The following is a 16710-nucleotide window of genomic DNA, read 5'->3' as shown; positions in this document are numbered from 1 at the left end:
GAATATAATTATAGTATAAATTCTTAAGTCAAAGGTTCAAGGTAATAAGGCTATTATGATCGGTCAAGAAAATTTCTACTCTCTCTCTTTCTATCTTCTTGTATCGTTTTCACGTTACTTACATATTTTTCTGCTTTTTATTTATCCTGCATCGTGCGGGGAGTATTAAAATTAACGTAGTTGTGCCACGTCATCTTTTCATGCGTATCGTTGCGTTTACTGCGATTTTACCGTGCTCAAATTGATTCTAATTGTATTCTCAACGACACACAATCGGTGACTATGTCCGATGTAAACGTTGAATATGATATCTGAAAACGATTAACTTTTAATTTTATTGCATCCTGTTACATCGAGTATTTCGAGATGTTTATATATATATATAATGTCTGCGTTAATCCTTTCCTAATAAAGTGAAAATCGTGAAAAGTATAAATAAAATAATTAAGGACAACATAGGGGTAAAATAAAGTACTTAATTTCTGTTATAATACTGTAATACTATAATAACCTAATAATATTTTGCTTAAATTGTTCTATACCGAATTATATGAACAAAATAATATTAGTATTTTTAACAGTGTCACAATCTCTAGAAAAGCCTAAAAGATAACACTGGTTTGTAAGACGGTCATTGACTTCGTTTCTTGGAAAAAGTGGCAGTTTTTGAGGTTGTACTCGAATAGGTATTCGCAAAAATACCTGATGTCTAGACTGAGTTTACGAATACAAGTGATTATGAGCAAGAAAAAAGTTTTGGATTATTGTCTACGAATGACGCCCCGTGGTGTCTTGTAAACGGTCAATCCATTTAAACTGTAAAACTCGCTCCAGGTGACATCGGAATGGAGCAGCAAGTGTAAGAACCAGATACGTCTTCCACACCCCGGGCAGCGTTTTATTGATTTAATGGACACTTTTTATTTCAACTCCTGTGTACTTCGAACAGCGTTGTTTACATCCGAAGAAAATACGATGTACGATGCACGACGTAAGGCCGGTTGGAGTGTCCTTATTTGTAAGCTCATAAAAACGAAGGAGAGAGTGCTCCTTTTTCTTATATAATCCCAACATATTACTTCTTTGCTTCGTATCTTTTCCGATATATGTATGTATGTGAATCCTCATGGACGAATGATTTTCAAATAATTTGTATTCACACTTATTCTACATGGTAATATTTTATCAAAAAAGAAAGGGTCCAAGGTTAAGTCCAACTACCGATCACTGATTCGATTGTACCAACAAATGCAAAAGATCCATCTCAGTTCGTAACGATCCGTGTTTCTCGTTTTACAAATATAGTTGCCCGCAAGGTCCACGACGATTCTCTTTCCAAAAGATTTACGATTCTGTCGAGCGATTCTTCGCCGCATGAATTCTCGCTGCGCGACAAATTCTTAACCACAGAGACGCAGGTACCGCCATTATTAGCGTGGCGCACCGATCCTGTCCTTGGTGCGACAACCTCCTTCGTAGAAGATCACCCTTAGTTCCTTTAAAATATTTTTGAAACCGTTATGATCTTATCCTTTTTTTTCTCTAACCTTAGCTTATCGACTAAGACGATTATGTCTTATTAACGTAAACTGTACAAGATTGCATTATGAATAGATCAGAAACAACTTTAAAATAAAAGTTATTGGGATTATGTGTAATAGTATAATAATTAAACACCTCTGATACGTACAATATATTGGATAAACATATAAAACTGTGAGAGATAACTAAGTTGAAAAGTGTATAATCTATTAAACAATAACATCAATACTATTATCTAGAAATTATTGATTTTATACATAATCAAAAAAACGGTATCAATGATCAAATAATTCCTCCCGAAATTAACGACAACAACGTACAGAGTGAGACTTCTATCGTATTTATCACAGGACAGAAACGCGAGCCCTTCGAAGATCGTCCACTGACCCTTCCTGTTTCGACAGGGAGAAACGGAGAGAACTTTTTCGACAGGGAGAAACAGAGAGAAGGATAGAGGATAGAGGATAGAGTGTATACCTGTTCCTGTTCGCTCACATATTCTCACATACTCACGTACATACACATATTAAGCCAACTGGTCGCACACAACACTCTTCTCTCTTTTTCTCTCTCTCTCTCTTTCTCTCTCTCTCTCTCTCTCTCTCTCTTTCTCTCTTTCTCTCTCGCTCCTTCTTGGTGGAGCACGCGGCCCAGCCGAGCACGCGTACGCTCTCGTATACGATCTCCCACACAAATGAATGTACGCACGTACGCACGCACGCGCAGGCTTCGACTCCGCGAAGATGAGGCCTCGGAAATGGTGGTGGGGCAAGCGAGCCGCCGGATGGAGGTCGGCGTGCGCCACGTTGTGGAGAGGGGAGGACGGCTCGCGTCACTCGACTCCCTCCACCCTCCTGGGCCTTAGCTTGCAACCCCACCTCCCTATAAAATCTTCTATCTCTTTCTTTCTTCCTCTGCGACAACCGCCGTCGGCTTCATCTTACTCTTTCTCTCTCTCTCTCTCTCTCTCTCTCTCTCTCTCTCTCTTCTTTTCTCTCTCCTTCTTTCTGATGCGTCCGCCACGGATCTCTCCACCCTCTCCTCCTTCGTCTACCCCTTCTCCATCTTTTTCTTCTTCATCCTCTTCTTCTGCTTCTCTACAAACGCGTCTCGATCTCTCCTTCTTTCACTCTTTCTCTTTCTTTCTATCTTGTTCGAACCATTTCTCTCTCTCTCTCTCTCTCTCTCTCTCTCTCTCTCTTTCTCTTTCCTCTTGACCCATGGACCAGCTTTTCTTTCTCCCGGTAACTGTTCAAATTTCGATCCTCGAGACACAGACCAGCCGCCAGTGGGGATGTTGGCCCCTTCGTACGTACGTCGTCAGTGTTTCTCACACGATTTTGCGCACTCTGCATTAGCAGTTCTGTTCGGGGTAAAAGGTTATTTTATTTCAATTATTGGGCCTTTTTAATCGAATGACAATGATATATGTATGCAATTGACATCTTTTATTCTTGATGAAGCAATTGGAAAACAAAAATGTTTATCTGATGACTGGACTAATTCATCGGCATTATATGAATCTTTAAATTTATGAATGAAACGGATAGAATTGGATAATTGGTGTTGCCCTACAATTTTTTTTATTATCAAAAATCGCTATTAATACACTTAACTATATTAATAATATAAGCTTTTACTATTATTGAAAAATATTCATAATTGGTATTATTCAAATCCAATTCACTTCTATCATTAGCATAAATAAATTAATAAATATATGGAACTTAATAACATAAGAAATAAAAAACATTGATCAAACTTTCCTAACGATAAATAGCAAAAAAGGTAAAGGCCTTATCACAGCTTGAATGTCGACTAAAGAGATAGTAAAATTGGTGGTAAACCCACGATTATAGAGGAGAGTGTCCACGATCGTACCGATAATTCGAGAAGAGATGAGAATCTCGGCCGTCTCGTAGGGCCTTTGGGGCCAGTGTGGTGGGGGATACATGGGGTATGAGGCAGTGCGGGCTAGTAGGGTGAGGTAGGGGGAAGACGAGGGGTTTAGGGCCCGAGATCGAGTATGGGAGTTGGTGGAGGGGATGCGGCGCGTGCCCGTCCTGCCTATATAAGACCCCGAACCCTCCCTGGCAAAGCATTTCGGGAGCCAGGACCGTACTGTGAGCATCGAGGGTGTGGTTTCTTATTCCACGTTAACATTTCTAACGTGAACAGAGTCTGTTTATAGCTCGTATATCGATATACTCTTGTCAGTTGAATTTTGATAAGGTGTAAGGATACTAAGTAAACAAAGATAACGATAGAGATAGAGAAAGAGAGAGAGAGAGAAAAAGAGAGAGAAAAAGAGAGAGCTAGAAAGAGAGAAAGAGAGAGAGAGAGAGGTAGAGAGGTAGAGAGAGAGAGAAAGAGAGAAAGAGAGAAAGAAGATAGACGAACAGAGGAAAACAAGAAATAGAAAAAGAGAGAGAGGCAGATAGATAAGAAGAGGGTTAGACTGTAGGTAGTCGTGGCTCTCTTACGGCAGTACTTGGATACACGTAAAGAAGAGCTCGTTCTTCAAGGTCGGCGGGCACGCGCGAGAACTCCTACTCTAGCGGTGGGGGTATCGGATCAGTGATATGACCTTAGTGGGACTGAAGCAAGAGAACCCGAACGTACTGCCCATCATGCTGAGCGTGCAGCAGCAGCATCATCATCACCATGGTCTTCATGTATCTACCGCAGGCTCTGTGCAAAACCATCGTGGCAATGTAATTGTCTCAACTAGCAGTATGCCAAATAACGATATAAAAGGCTTACAACAGCACGCTTGTAAACGGTCAAAAATGTACGGACAAACAACAGGACCTTATGGAGCTGTTCCTCATCAGCCGGCTTCGGTGGCAAGACGAAATGCGCGCGAAAGGAATCGCGTAAAACAGGTGAATAATGGATTCGCTACTTTAAGACAGCATATACCTCAGAGTGTCGCTCAAGCATTGGGTGGAAGCACGACTGGGACTCATGGTGGTTCTAGAGCAGGTAGCAAGAAGTTGTCCAAAGTTGAGACACTTAGGATGGCAGTAGAATACATCAGAAGTCTACAACGTCTTTTAGAGGAACATGACAACGGTTCGGACATTTCTTCTTCGACTGTATCCGCGTCATCAACCACCTCATCAACGTCACCTGCCGCGTGTAGTCCTACCGGTGGACTCGGTACAGACTCCAATCATCGTGCATCCGAACTCAGACTATGTGGTAACGACGTGCGACATCACACTAGCCCTCATCATACCTCAGATCTTCACAGACATCAACATATTAGACAAAATCCCAGCCCAACTTTTGTACCAGCACCCTGTTCAGAAGCTTCGAGTTCTCCCACGCCGAGTTTCGTCTCGGAAACATCATCAGCCGGTAGTCAAGGTTATGGAACGTCTTCGGGTAATCTTTATGCTTCTCACCCCGACGATTACGATTACAACGAGCCGATGAGGCCCGAGGACGAAGATCTTCTTGATGTCATCTTCTGTTGGCAGCAGAGTTAATGAGACAACAAACGATTTCCCGATGATACTTCCGTATAGTCCTCGAGGTTGGTGTCGTGACGCGATTATTTTTTATTACTTTATATCTTCTTTCATTGCTCAACATACTAACATAAGATTTTACATACTATCTATTACGAATTCCTAGTCAAGTTTAATACTACTCGATATAAATTTTCTCTCTATTTTTTTTTTCAATATATCGAAAAGTTCATATCAAAATATCGATTTATCATATGATACAATTTAACATCAGACCATTTTATCAAATATACAGAGATAATTAATAGATATAAGTGTATATAACAGATCATCATCGGGTCTTCATCGATCATAATGGTTCTACCGTTACGAAAGACCATCGGTTCTCTCAAACCTCTCTCCTTCATTTTTAAGATAACTCCCTCCCTCGCTCGTTTTTACGTTGCGACCATAAATTTTCTTCGTCAGGGGAGAATATTCGCGCTTAAAGAAGAATCTCAAAGAAATTTCCGAGTAGATTTGTGACCTTGCCCTCTCACAATGGTCGCCCGCGACCCCTCGCTGAAACTTGGACCATTCAAATCACAGACTCCATTCAAAGGAGCACCACGTATACAGTAGAGGAGAGACGCTTTTGTGTTACTACTTCTTTACCTGTATGTGTTACCGTGCGTATGAGTTTAGCTCGCTATCGTATAAATATATATATATATATATATATATATATATGTGTGTGTGTGTGTGTGTGCGTTCGTGCACACCAGAGTCGCGTCCTTATTCTGCCGTACGTTTTCCCTCCTTCCTCACCTTTTGTCCACGCGCTACCGTTCCCGAGCACGATTCGTTCTACATCAACCTCCTCATGCTACCTCCTTCAACGCTTTCAATCTTCCTACTTTTTTCTTTTTCTATTTTTCTTTTTCTCACTCTCTTTTTTCCCACCGAAGAAGTCAAAGTTATCTCAACGATTACGAGCGTTCAAATTGATCAGTCATGTAGAAAAATTAATTATCCCTACGTGTTTTGAATCGAGTTCTGGATAAAAAAAAAAGGAAAAACGCTACGTAATGATAAATTTTAGTTAAAAATTTTATTATTTTACTACCAAATTCTCCTAACAAAACTTTCACTTTCAGAGGATACAGTTTTCATCCAATAATTTCTATTACTGTGTAACGTATTTGTTTCGAAAAAAAAAAAAAATATATATATATATATATATATATATATATAAGACTTTTCTTTTTCATACTCGAATTCGACTCTAATCTTGATGGACGTAACTTTTCCTTTAAATCCCCTCGAATCGCATAACATTCTTTGAGCGTTCTCTATTCGAATCCTCTCTCTGCTCTGTCGTCGCTTCTTCTAGCCTTTCGGATCCCCCATTTCAGATTTTCTTTTTCTCGTACCACCTCTCTTTATCTAGGGACGATTTTGTCTCGCGCGCTGCGTTTAACTTGAATGCATCTTCCTGGATATACCAGCCCTCCCCTTTTGTCGGTTTTTAGACCGGTACGCCATTCTTTTTTATTTCTTTCCTCCTCTTCTCCCTCACGCTCACTTCCTCTCTATCTTTATGTCTCCCTATTTTCCTCGTTCCCTCTCTCTTTTTTCTCGGCTTCTTTCTCCCTATCATACTCTTTTCCTCTCTCTCTTCGATTCTTTCTCTTCTTCCCGAGACCCTTCTTTCAGTAAAACTGCTCTTACCTGAAATCATCCCCATACTTCTTCTATCCGTATACCTGTGGCATCTTTTTTCTTCAATAAACCTTCTACCTTCAAAATTCTGTTTTGTACCTTTCCGCAATTTTCTTGAGGTAGACATGGAAATAATATATTTCGATAAAAACGAACTCAGCTGATTTTTTTTTTCGTTGTAACATTATCGTATTATTTTACAATAAATCGAACAACAACAAAAATGATTTTTAAAAATTTCTATAATTTCATTTAAGATCATTCGATACTAATGAAATTTTTATTCTTTTTGTTACAGAAAAAAACAGGAATGCATAATTAATCGGAAGATTTTATCAGGCAGTAGAATCGCAATGTACAATACAGAAGATGACAAACGGCGGCTGTTTCAATAACTGTGATCTAGTCATACCTCTCTACTTTATAATTGTATATATCTGATATTAGTTTACTTAAAGTCTCGCGCGCGTGTTTCGCTTAAATCAGCGTGGAACTATTACATTTTTAATTATTTACATAATTAGCACAAGATAATCTTTAAAAGATTGTATAATTATATATAAAATGACGAGACAATATTTTATGTTATTCTAGATGAGAGTATACATGAGAAAGTGTGTGTGTGAATGAATGAGAAGCAAAGATCAATATTATTGAGATGTATATTGGAGAACGTTGAAAAATTATTTTCAGACATTTTAATGTTGCCATTGTTATCGTGTAGCGCTCTTAAATCCCATCGTTTAAGATTATTGAAGAGTGAACCTATTGAATCGAATCAATAAGAACTATCACCGACATTGAGCTGTCGGCCGATCAATGAGTATTCTCGAATGGATACGGCATTCCAGAGTGCCTTAAAACGCCTTATAATTATTTATAAACACTTGTGCGATTGTTTAATAATTTTCTTTTCATTAAAAAAAAAAAAACAGTTTTTCAAAATATTAACGTCATCAAAAGTATCAGTATCAAAAGAAAATTTTTAAAAAACAACAAAATAAATCTGACCGAATTGAATTTATTTTCAAATTTTATAAAAACAAATCGTACGACAAATTTTCGCAAGATTAATGCTTTGTAAATAATTATCGACAGATAATTCGTTAAATATATTACACGATGTTATGCAGAATTTATATTTTTTATTTTTATCTTTTTTCCTTATCCTCCTTTCCTTCCTTTATCAAGTATTGATAATTGACTATCTACATACAAATCTAATAAATAAAAAAGTAAAGTTTAAAATTGAAATATTATTATTTATAGATTTTATTAGCGATTTCATATATCAGCAAGAATCTATAAATAATAAATATTTCAATACTAATGTTCTTTAAGTGAAATATATCGCAAAATATAAGCAAATGACATAGTATGCTTTAAACCAAGAATGTTTGCATAGTATATAACTTGAATATAACATGAAATGTCATATTATACATCTAACTGAAAGGTGTCAGGTATCTAAAACAGTACGTTGTAACTCGTTGCATTCAAAAGTGATTACTTTCTCCGACATTGTTTTCTACTAAAAGTTTCGAATGGTGGTAATACGATTTACTAGATAGAAATATATATCCTATGAAATATAATAAATAAAAAGAAAAAGAAATTCGTATTTTATCGTCAAGTAAATTGTACGAATATTTTAACGAATATTTATGATTTTTTCTGAAGATATTTTCTAACGAATATTTAGCTATCCCAATTTTTGTCTTCTATAAATTCTAACAATCAGAAAAATTTCGAATGATTAAGTACTCAAATAGTTTTAAAGAAAAAATGAAAGGAAAATTGATTTACTAATAAATCTTTTTGATTTTAAAACATATGGAATAGAAAATTATTATGAAATAAATGGAAAAGTAAACTCCAAATAATAGGAATGGTCTTTGTTAAAACGTATAGTAATTTAAAGATAATCATGAGAGAAAGTGAGTGAGAGAGAGAGAGAGAGAAAATAGTCAATTGAAATGATATATAATCCTGAAGAGATCACGAGCTGCTAGTCTAGTTTAAATTTTCTCCCCGGGCAATGCTATTAGTATATTGTTATTTTTGAATGATTATTGACGCAAGTTAAAGTAACAAAGTTAACATGCCATGATTTTGTCCGAGACACTTTGCTTGCGGTTTCCGAAATGAAGGAGCCACAACCGAAGCGACGTTCGACAGAGAGATTACTGTGATTTCAGCTGGTTATTTACTCAAAAACCACAAGGACATTGACAGGGATAATGGTGGGATGCTCCGCCCTACAGCACCATATCGTTACACGATTCTCTCGCGGTGGAATGATGTCTCAGGGGCGTATAAGGGTGCTTTTCAAGTTCACAGATACGAACTCTTCGCCGAAAGTTTGGAAACTATCTAATTAGAACGACCATTTTTTCCTGGAATCCTTTCCTTTCATCTTTTTCGGTACAGAATCATATGATATTCTGCATTGTAATCAATCAAATCGAGAAAATTTTCACAAGAAAATTATTTCTGCAGGTTCACCTGAAAAAAGTCTTATTATCTAAAGAAATTTTTCCAGTGAATAAAATTGTCTGTATGCGTGTATCTGTTACATTATATTAAAAATACATATATTAAAAAAATTTTCATAATAATATTCCGAATAAAAACTTTACGATATCGTAAAACAGAGAGAAATTCGAGGAACGAGAATGACGCATTAAAAGAGAGAACCAATGAACGATCGAATCGTGGACCTGTCTTACCGGTGCAACGAGTTAACAGGGCGAGCTCTTCGAGGGTGCATTAAGTATATGAATGCAGATCCGTCTAACCGGTAAAAGCTTTTGGCAAAGACAAGTAACGACCCTCGGTGTATATCTCGTTGTATGCTCCGTTGCTCTCTTCTTGAGACAACGTTGGTCAAATCGGATTTAAATTCGTAGGTCGTTATATAAGTGTTGAATTATTTCTTCCAATCGCCTTAAGAAAAATTTCGGATATTACATTATTTTTTTTTTTTCGTTGGTCATGTCACGAATCAGTTTTCGAAGAAATCTAATTTCAAACGAACGATCAAATGATACTGCAAAACAATAAGAAACGAAATAGCAAATTTTTTTTAATTTCTTAATTTTAAGAAACAAATTCTAATGTGATTTAATGTTTTCTGACATTCTACTAATACCTTTACATTAAATCTCTTTTTCTATGACGGAAGGTTGATAATTCTGTGAAAGAACAGACAATAAATAAGGATATTAAAACCTGCTTTGCGATCTGTAGGACGGACACTCGGTGTTAATTGCTATATAAACTCTTCCTCCGTGCTCCAAACCTTCTTCTTCTTATTTTTACGAGGTTCGTTAATTACCAAGCGAAGATTTTCATCGTTGCTGTCATAATCGATGCTACTCTTTAATGTATTAAACATCTTCTTTCACTACTATCAACCTCATGGAAGTTAGAAAAGATCATCATTGCTTAATATCGTATTTTGACATTCATTAAGAAAATTAACAAATAAATTAAAGATGAATCTTATTATGAAATAATATCTATCATATGGTAATGATATTTTTATGTTTTTGAATTGTAATATTGAAAGAAACTGTAACGATAATAATCGAAGTCGATCGGATCAAAGAGAAAACATTGACAAATTTATTACCAACGATATAAAAGTTATTCCCGAAAATGTACGTCATTATCAGTATAACCCGATACTCTTTCGAATGCGACTTTCATTTTAAGATATAGAAGTACGATTCATATGCATCGATGTCTTTTGCTTTCATCGACGCTGTTATTAATCGTCCTTCGGTTATGGGCAATGTAGCCAATTTCACCGAACGTGACTGCCTATTGATTTATGGCGTTTCGCATTTAACAGGTAACTTGTCCATTTATTTTTATCTTACACGAATGCATTGAACGAGATACAATTACAGTTATATAGGATTAACTCAAATTGCCAAAATATGGATCATAAACAAAACCTTCATGTTTGAGTACTCGAAAAAAAACAAAAAAGAAGAGAGCGATTAATTAATTAGCATTATTTCAAATTCGGAAAATGTTCCTGGCAAAGTAACTTTGTAAACGACCAAGACGAGTCAATTCGTCACTCGTTGGAAGCATTCTCTTTTGCATCCGGTCGAATAATTAGTGGCAAGTTCTTTGAGTAGACCGGAGTCCACCTCAACGTGGACACGTTGTTCCGTTAGAAAGAGATGTAAGTACGTTGGTAAGAAGCGAAGCGGCTTTAAAAGCTTGACAAGACTTCGGGCATAAAGGATGTCCCCTGTGGTTTCTTCGTTCGTAATCCTTGGAAATAATTAACCGTTTAAAGATTATTCCAACGTTATTATGTTTCTATACTTTTTATTAACTATTAGGAAAAGAGGAACAGGCATATTTCTACACCGAATAATAAAGATACGTGTATATCGAATATTCATTAAACATATACGAGAGCATTATAACAATACAGATATAAATGTATTCATTCCTATACGAATAAGATTAATTGGCAATTTCTTAAAAATGTATAGGAATGAAACAATCTCAAAGGAAAATTCAAACTCTATCTATAGCAAAATTATGGACTTATCAAGTGAATGACTAGTAGCACGATTATGGGTTTACGGAAACTAATTATGGAGTAAAGAGCTTCACGAAACAAGAGCCAGGATCGTCAATAATCTGCACGCAAGCAAGAAAGAGAAATGAAACGAAATCAAGAGTGTCTTTCTGGTAGTATCCAGAGAAAAGACCGGTCGAATTGCTAAAGGCTACTTGCGATCGGAATCGGTCCAGCTTCCATCGTATCTCACTGTCCCATCTTTTGCGGTCGCACGCTGAATTCTTCCGAAAGACGGGGGGAATCCCGATGCTTCTTCCCTGGGGATAACATTCCCCTTGGCGACCACCCACGATACACGTAGTAAAACTTGGAATATTGGCTTTATCCATAGCGTTCTTCCTTCCTGCTATTCGACATCCTCTTCTTTACTCTTTCCTCTTTTATTTCGAACCATCTGATTCGCTGGTCCATCTTTGCCGTAGGACTTACATTCGCTAGCTCCTAGCTAAATAGAATTTAAATGGATTCAAAGTAGAGAGACGGAACGACCGCCCGTGAAGATTCTCGTTCGATCTCGTCATTCAGATGTCCGACGACGTGCAGTGAATCCATGACGTTTGTATCTCACTTTTCTAGAACTTCTCAAAGATTATCCTATTCTACCTGCCGTCATCCACTTTTTTTTTTCTTACCTTCATGCGAATTCGATGACTTTACCCTTTTTCTCGTGCGAACCGACCACGTACACCATCACCGAATTTGGTACCGATTAACCACATTCGGGAAGAACGAGTTTGATATATCGTTCGTCTCTTCATTGACTCCAAACTTTTTCTACCTTACTTTCTACCAAAGAATCGATGGAGGAGAATAAGAAGAGATCGTTTAAGTAATTTTTGCAATCGCTCGTAATATCTTGATCTCGATTAATAATTATGAAAGTTCGAATCGAGCACAGTAATTTTGCGTTTATTAATTACGTATTTTAAATAACCGCCATTTACTTGATTGTAATCAATGATTATTATACCGGAGACGGTTTCATTTCTCTCGATCGATATTAATAATTCTTCGATCGTACGATTCTACTTTCGAGGGACGAATCGATAAGGTCGAATGACGAAAATGAAAGATTAAGGAACATTGATTCTAATCGAAATCTCGCGATCTGGCTGTAAGCGAGATTACATTGACTCGGAACACGATAGATGAAATATCTCTAGTACGTTATAAAGATGTTTTTAAAAGAAATATATAGAGAAGAAAATAGAAAGAAGAAAAAAATAAAAAAGGAATGTCTTGATCTCGGAGATGTTATCCGTGCTAGCGGTCGATCTCCAGAAGAACTCTAGACTGTCAGGGCCGATGTCAACCGGTCGGCCATCGGTCATCTCAAGAAATTCGATCGCGGCCACCTTAATGCGTCACGCTGTTCTCCAACCGAGAGACAGAAAGTACCACTTTTGTTTCTCAATCGAAAGAAGAATTGGCTGGGTTTAGATCCTGATCTTTACAGACGCGAGTTTTAAATCCTTTTTCATGATGCAAACGAACGAGGAGAGTCCGCCCGCAGGATGTCCCTGCTGTCCTAAAACTGGAGTATCCCATCATTTTCCCGATCTTCACTATAGAATTCCAACTTTTTCAGGGAAGTAGTTTCCATATAATGCGATCGTAAAAATTCAACGGACCTAAATAAACCTAAGTCGTAAAAGATTCGCAGAATTCGAACAATAGATAAGCGTTAAAGTTTCTTATACATACTTTTATACATTTGTTACATTTCACATTTAATTAAATAAATACGAATCGAAGATGTGAGAAATATATTAAAAAGAATTGAAATTTTATAGAAGAATTATTTCTTTTTTGCAATTTCTATCTTAGATATAAAATAATTAGAAAATATTCAATTAAATTAAATTAAATAAAAAAAAAAAACAAAATAAAAAATAAAACAACATAAATAATATTAAATTCAATTTATAATTTTAAAGATTTTTCATTAAACAGTTATGTTATAATGAACAATTCAAATTATAGAAAGATATAATCGATATATTGTATCGAATAAAATTACTATGTAATATAATCTTTAACATGAATATTTATTATCCGAACTGTTGTGAATTAAGATATTGGTTCTTAAAAATTTGTGTAATTAAAACACTCTTCACTCGAGTATGTACGTACATTAAAAATAAAAATTTGAATGTAGTAGTCGTAGCAGGAAGCATCGTTCAAGTGCGTCGTACGATAATTACGGCATGCCCGTTAAGATTTCATTGTTCCTGAATAATGTATGTTTCCTTTGGGCATCGGCTCTTTATGAACGTCCAAAATTATTCTCGCGGCTCAAGCACAATGATCGACGACACTTGCCCTTACACGGCGACCTAACGAACCGCGAACGCCTTTGGGACTTTAAGACCATCGAGAGAAGGACTATAATATATGTACGATGCGTATAACACAAGCAGAAATCGCTTCGAGCGCCGGTACTCGCTTTCAATCTCTGCTCGAGTAGCTATTCGAACGACTTCAGAACGCTTATACTACTGTACTGCTAAAATAAAAAATAAAAAATAAAAAAAAGATAAAGAAAGTGTTATTTTGGGTTCGACCAAATTCCGATGACTTATCTCTTCATTTCTATATACCTGCAGAATTTTTTATACAATATATTTATCTGATTTCCAAAAGAATATTCATTAAATCGGTATATACGGTAAAACGATAAATACTATTGGATAGAATTAATATTTCATATGAATAATCAATTAATATACTTAATGATTTTAGATTCTCATTCGATTTTACATAAATAACAAACATAATATTTAAAATAATGATCCCACATTTCTGAGCTTTCCAGTTTAGAAAAAAATCGAAGATTTTCCAAACGCGCTCAATATAAATGGTCAAAAGAATCTTTCCCAAATAATAAATTTTAAAAATGTTTCAAAAAACCAACAGTGAAGAGGTCGTATCTCGTAGGAGAATTATGAATCGAAGAATACGAGATCCTTTCGTAAACGAAGCTGAAAGTTTCCGGTGCAAGTTTGGAGTTACGGCATAACACTTCGACATAGTATAACTCCGACAGAGCCATTGTCTGTCAGCTGAGACGTCCGTTCATGGAAGAGCCAGCTTCATTGTTATGACGCCATAGTCCATGAATGGATGGGTATCTCGTTTAACTTCAATTACCGTGGCTCGTCCTTTCATCTCGTTGCCCGTAGTGGGAGAAAAGAGAGAAGAGGAAAGAAGAGAGAGAGACCATTCGCATTATATATCGTTCTTCTCTTTTTCTGCATCTCTCTTTGTTGCGGAAAACCCGTCTCTTACGCGTTGAATTACCTGGTCTCGTTAAATTCTCCTTTTGATCGAGAGAACCTTTGGGGCTTGTGGAACTCCGCTGGGTGCACTGCTGGAGACTGGAAAGAACGAGAGAAGAAAAATCCATCGTTGGATAACGCATTGAGAAAAATAAAAATAATGTCGCTCTAGATTGCTACCTCTTCTTTCAGATTTTGTCAAATTAGATTCATACGTAGAGTTGGAAAAATCATGCGATTGTTATGATCGTAAAAACAATAAAAATGATAGTAGAACAATAAAAATAATCTTTTGTCTTTTTCTTTATATCTTAATGGCTTTTTTACAAGGAATAATAAAAATCAACGAATTCATAAAAAGTGTTATCAATCGAACGAAAGAAATAGCCAAAAAATAATGTGCATACAATACGACGAATAAAGATCTTTATAAATCTACTGCATGCTAGTATCCAATTAGGCTTCCGTGCTTCTTTTCATCCATCTACGTGCTCTTCTTAAGGCGTTCATGAGCTTCGACCTGGATCAACATGTATATTTAGGCTCGCATTAGGACGTCTCGCCGGGAACGTGCTTACTTATTACCTTTGATCCGACGTTACTTTCGTGATACAACTCATAATCCAAGAATTTCCTTTTCTACTCTTTTCGAGGTACCTATCAAATTTTAAAGGAATTTTCTACACTGATACAATATTTACTAGAACTTTGAAAGAATATTTTCCAATGGAATAAATCTAACAAATATTATATCATTAAATATTCTCTTTAAGACAAAAAAAAATTTCAAAGGAAAACCTTAAAAAAAGAATTAAATAATCAAAGTGAATGTATCTCTGTAGAACAAACCTAGCTATAAGAAAATAAAGAAAAGAAAAAAAAACACGTAGATAAAAGGAATATTTTGAACTTACAAGTAGATCGAGTCGAGGTCGAGGGGAGTTGAAGGATTACGTCACGCACGTACAATCGAGCTCCAGTCTACAGGACTCGATCGAGAATATGATCGTAGGAGACGAGCGGCTCCGCAAATATTTGTAGTCACTTCCTGCCGATAAATACAAAATCCACGAGAGACAGAGAGAGAGCGAGAGAGAGAGAGAGAGAGCGTGGGAGCTCAAGCACGAGCATACAAGCAAAGGGATCTTTTTTAGGGATCTTCCTCTGGAAGGAAGGATCCAGGATGCATGCATAAGAAAAAGAGAGATAGAGAGAGATACATCATTTTCCTTGATCTCTCTAGCCCACTTTTTGTCCTACCATTGACGTCTACCGTTCTTCGTCTCGACCTACTCTTCCCTTTTCCTTTTTTCTTTTTTTATAGTTACTTCGATGTACGTATTTTTTGTGACCTCCCAGAAAGAGTTTGCCAGGTGGGCCGAAAGATACGAGTGCGACTTCGTTTAAGATGATTCTTTAACGATCTTCTCTCCATTTTATATCAACTTCGACCAAGGATGATTAGGATCGTTCGAAACAGTGAATGAATATAGATGGGAGAATCATTTTTGGCGAAGTCACATCCCCCATAAGTTCTTTTCTTTCTCTCTCTCTTTCTCTCTCTCTCTCTCTTTCTCTCTCTCTCTCTCTCTTTCTCTCTCTCTCTCTCTCTCACTCTCTTCTCACGTCCAATCGTTGATTGGATCAGCGATTAGAAAGCAATTAGTGTCGGGGTAACGATCTCTACCCGGTTGCATCGTTAGATCCAACGATCGGGCCCCCTACGGTGAACTTCGAAAAAGATTCTATTGTTTCGTCTCGAGCGATTTCTTTTCCCACAAAAGTCGTCGTTAAGCAACGATGGAGTTGATGACCTAAGGAATCATTAATTTTATAAAGAATAGCGTCGGAAAAACACCTAGTTTATAACGACACTTATATCTTTTATAAGTGCTATATAACATCAATGAGGATTAAAATATAGTTTTAGAAGATAAATTGAAGTGGAAAAAAAGCAATGTATGTAGGTGCAATAAAGTATGTAAAAATGATGTAGCGTCTGCCAAGTTAATCAAGGAAGCAATAACGTTCCCTATCATCAAGAAGACGTCGTTAATAACGATCAAGAGTATAATTAATTACACTCACCGGCTCCGACGAAAGA

General features: G+C 36.6%; 1 protein-coding gene across 1 annotated transcript; it reads left to right on the top strand.

Annotated features, from left to right (window-relative positions):
* Positions 1 to 4003: 4003 nt before the first annotated feature.
* Positions 4004 to 7119, top strand: LOC124424667 (achaete-scute complex protein T5-like). The gene is made up of 2 exons (XM_046964043.1): positions 4004 to 5083; positions 7018 to 7119. The coding sequence occupies exon 1, from the start codon at positions 4125 to 4127 to the stop codon at positions 5034 to 5036; it is 912 nt and encodes a 303-aa protein (XP_046819999.1). The 5' UTR covers positions 4004 to 4124; the 3' UTR covers positions 5037 to 5083; positions 7018 to 7119.
* Positions 7120 to 16710: the final 9591 nt, after the last annotated feature.

Source organism: Vespa crabro, chromosome 6, assembly GCF_910589235.1.
Source record: "Vespa crabro chromosome 6, iyVesCrab1.2, whole genome shotgun sequence".
NCBI classification, from domain to species: Eukaryota; Metazoa; Arthropoda; class Insecta; order Hymenoptera; family Vespidae; genus Vespa; species Vespa crabro.
This window is presented reverse-complemented; position numbering and strand designations above follow the sequence as displayed.

Excerpts from the sequence above, each read along its gene's own strand:
- LOC124424667 (XM_046964043.1), top strand. The coding sequence starts at position 4,125 with ATGACCTTAGTGGGACTGAAGCAAGAGAACCCGAACGTACTGCCCATC.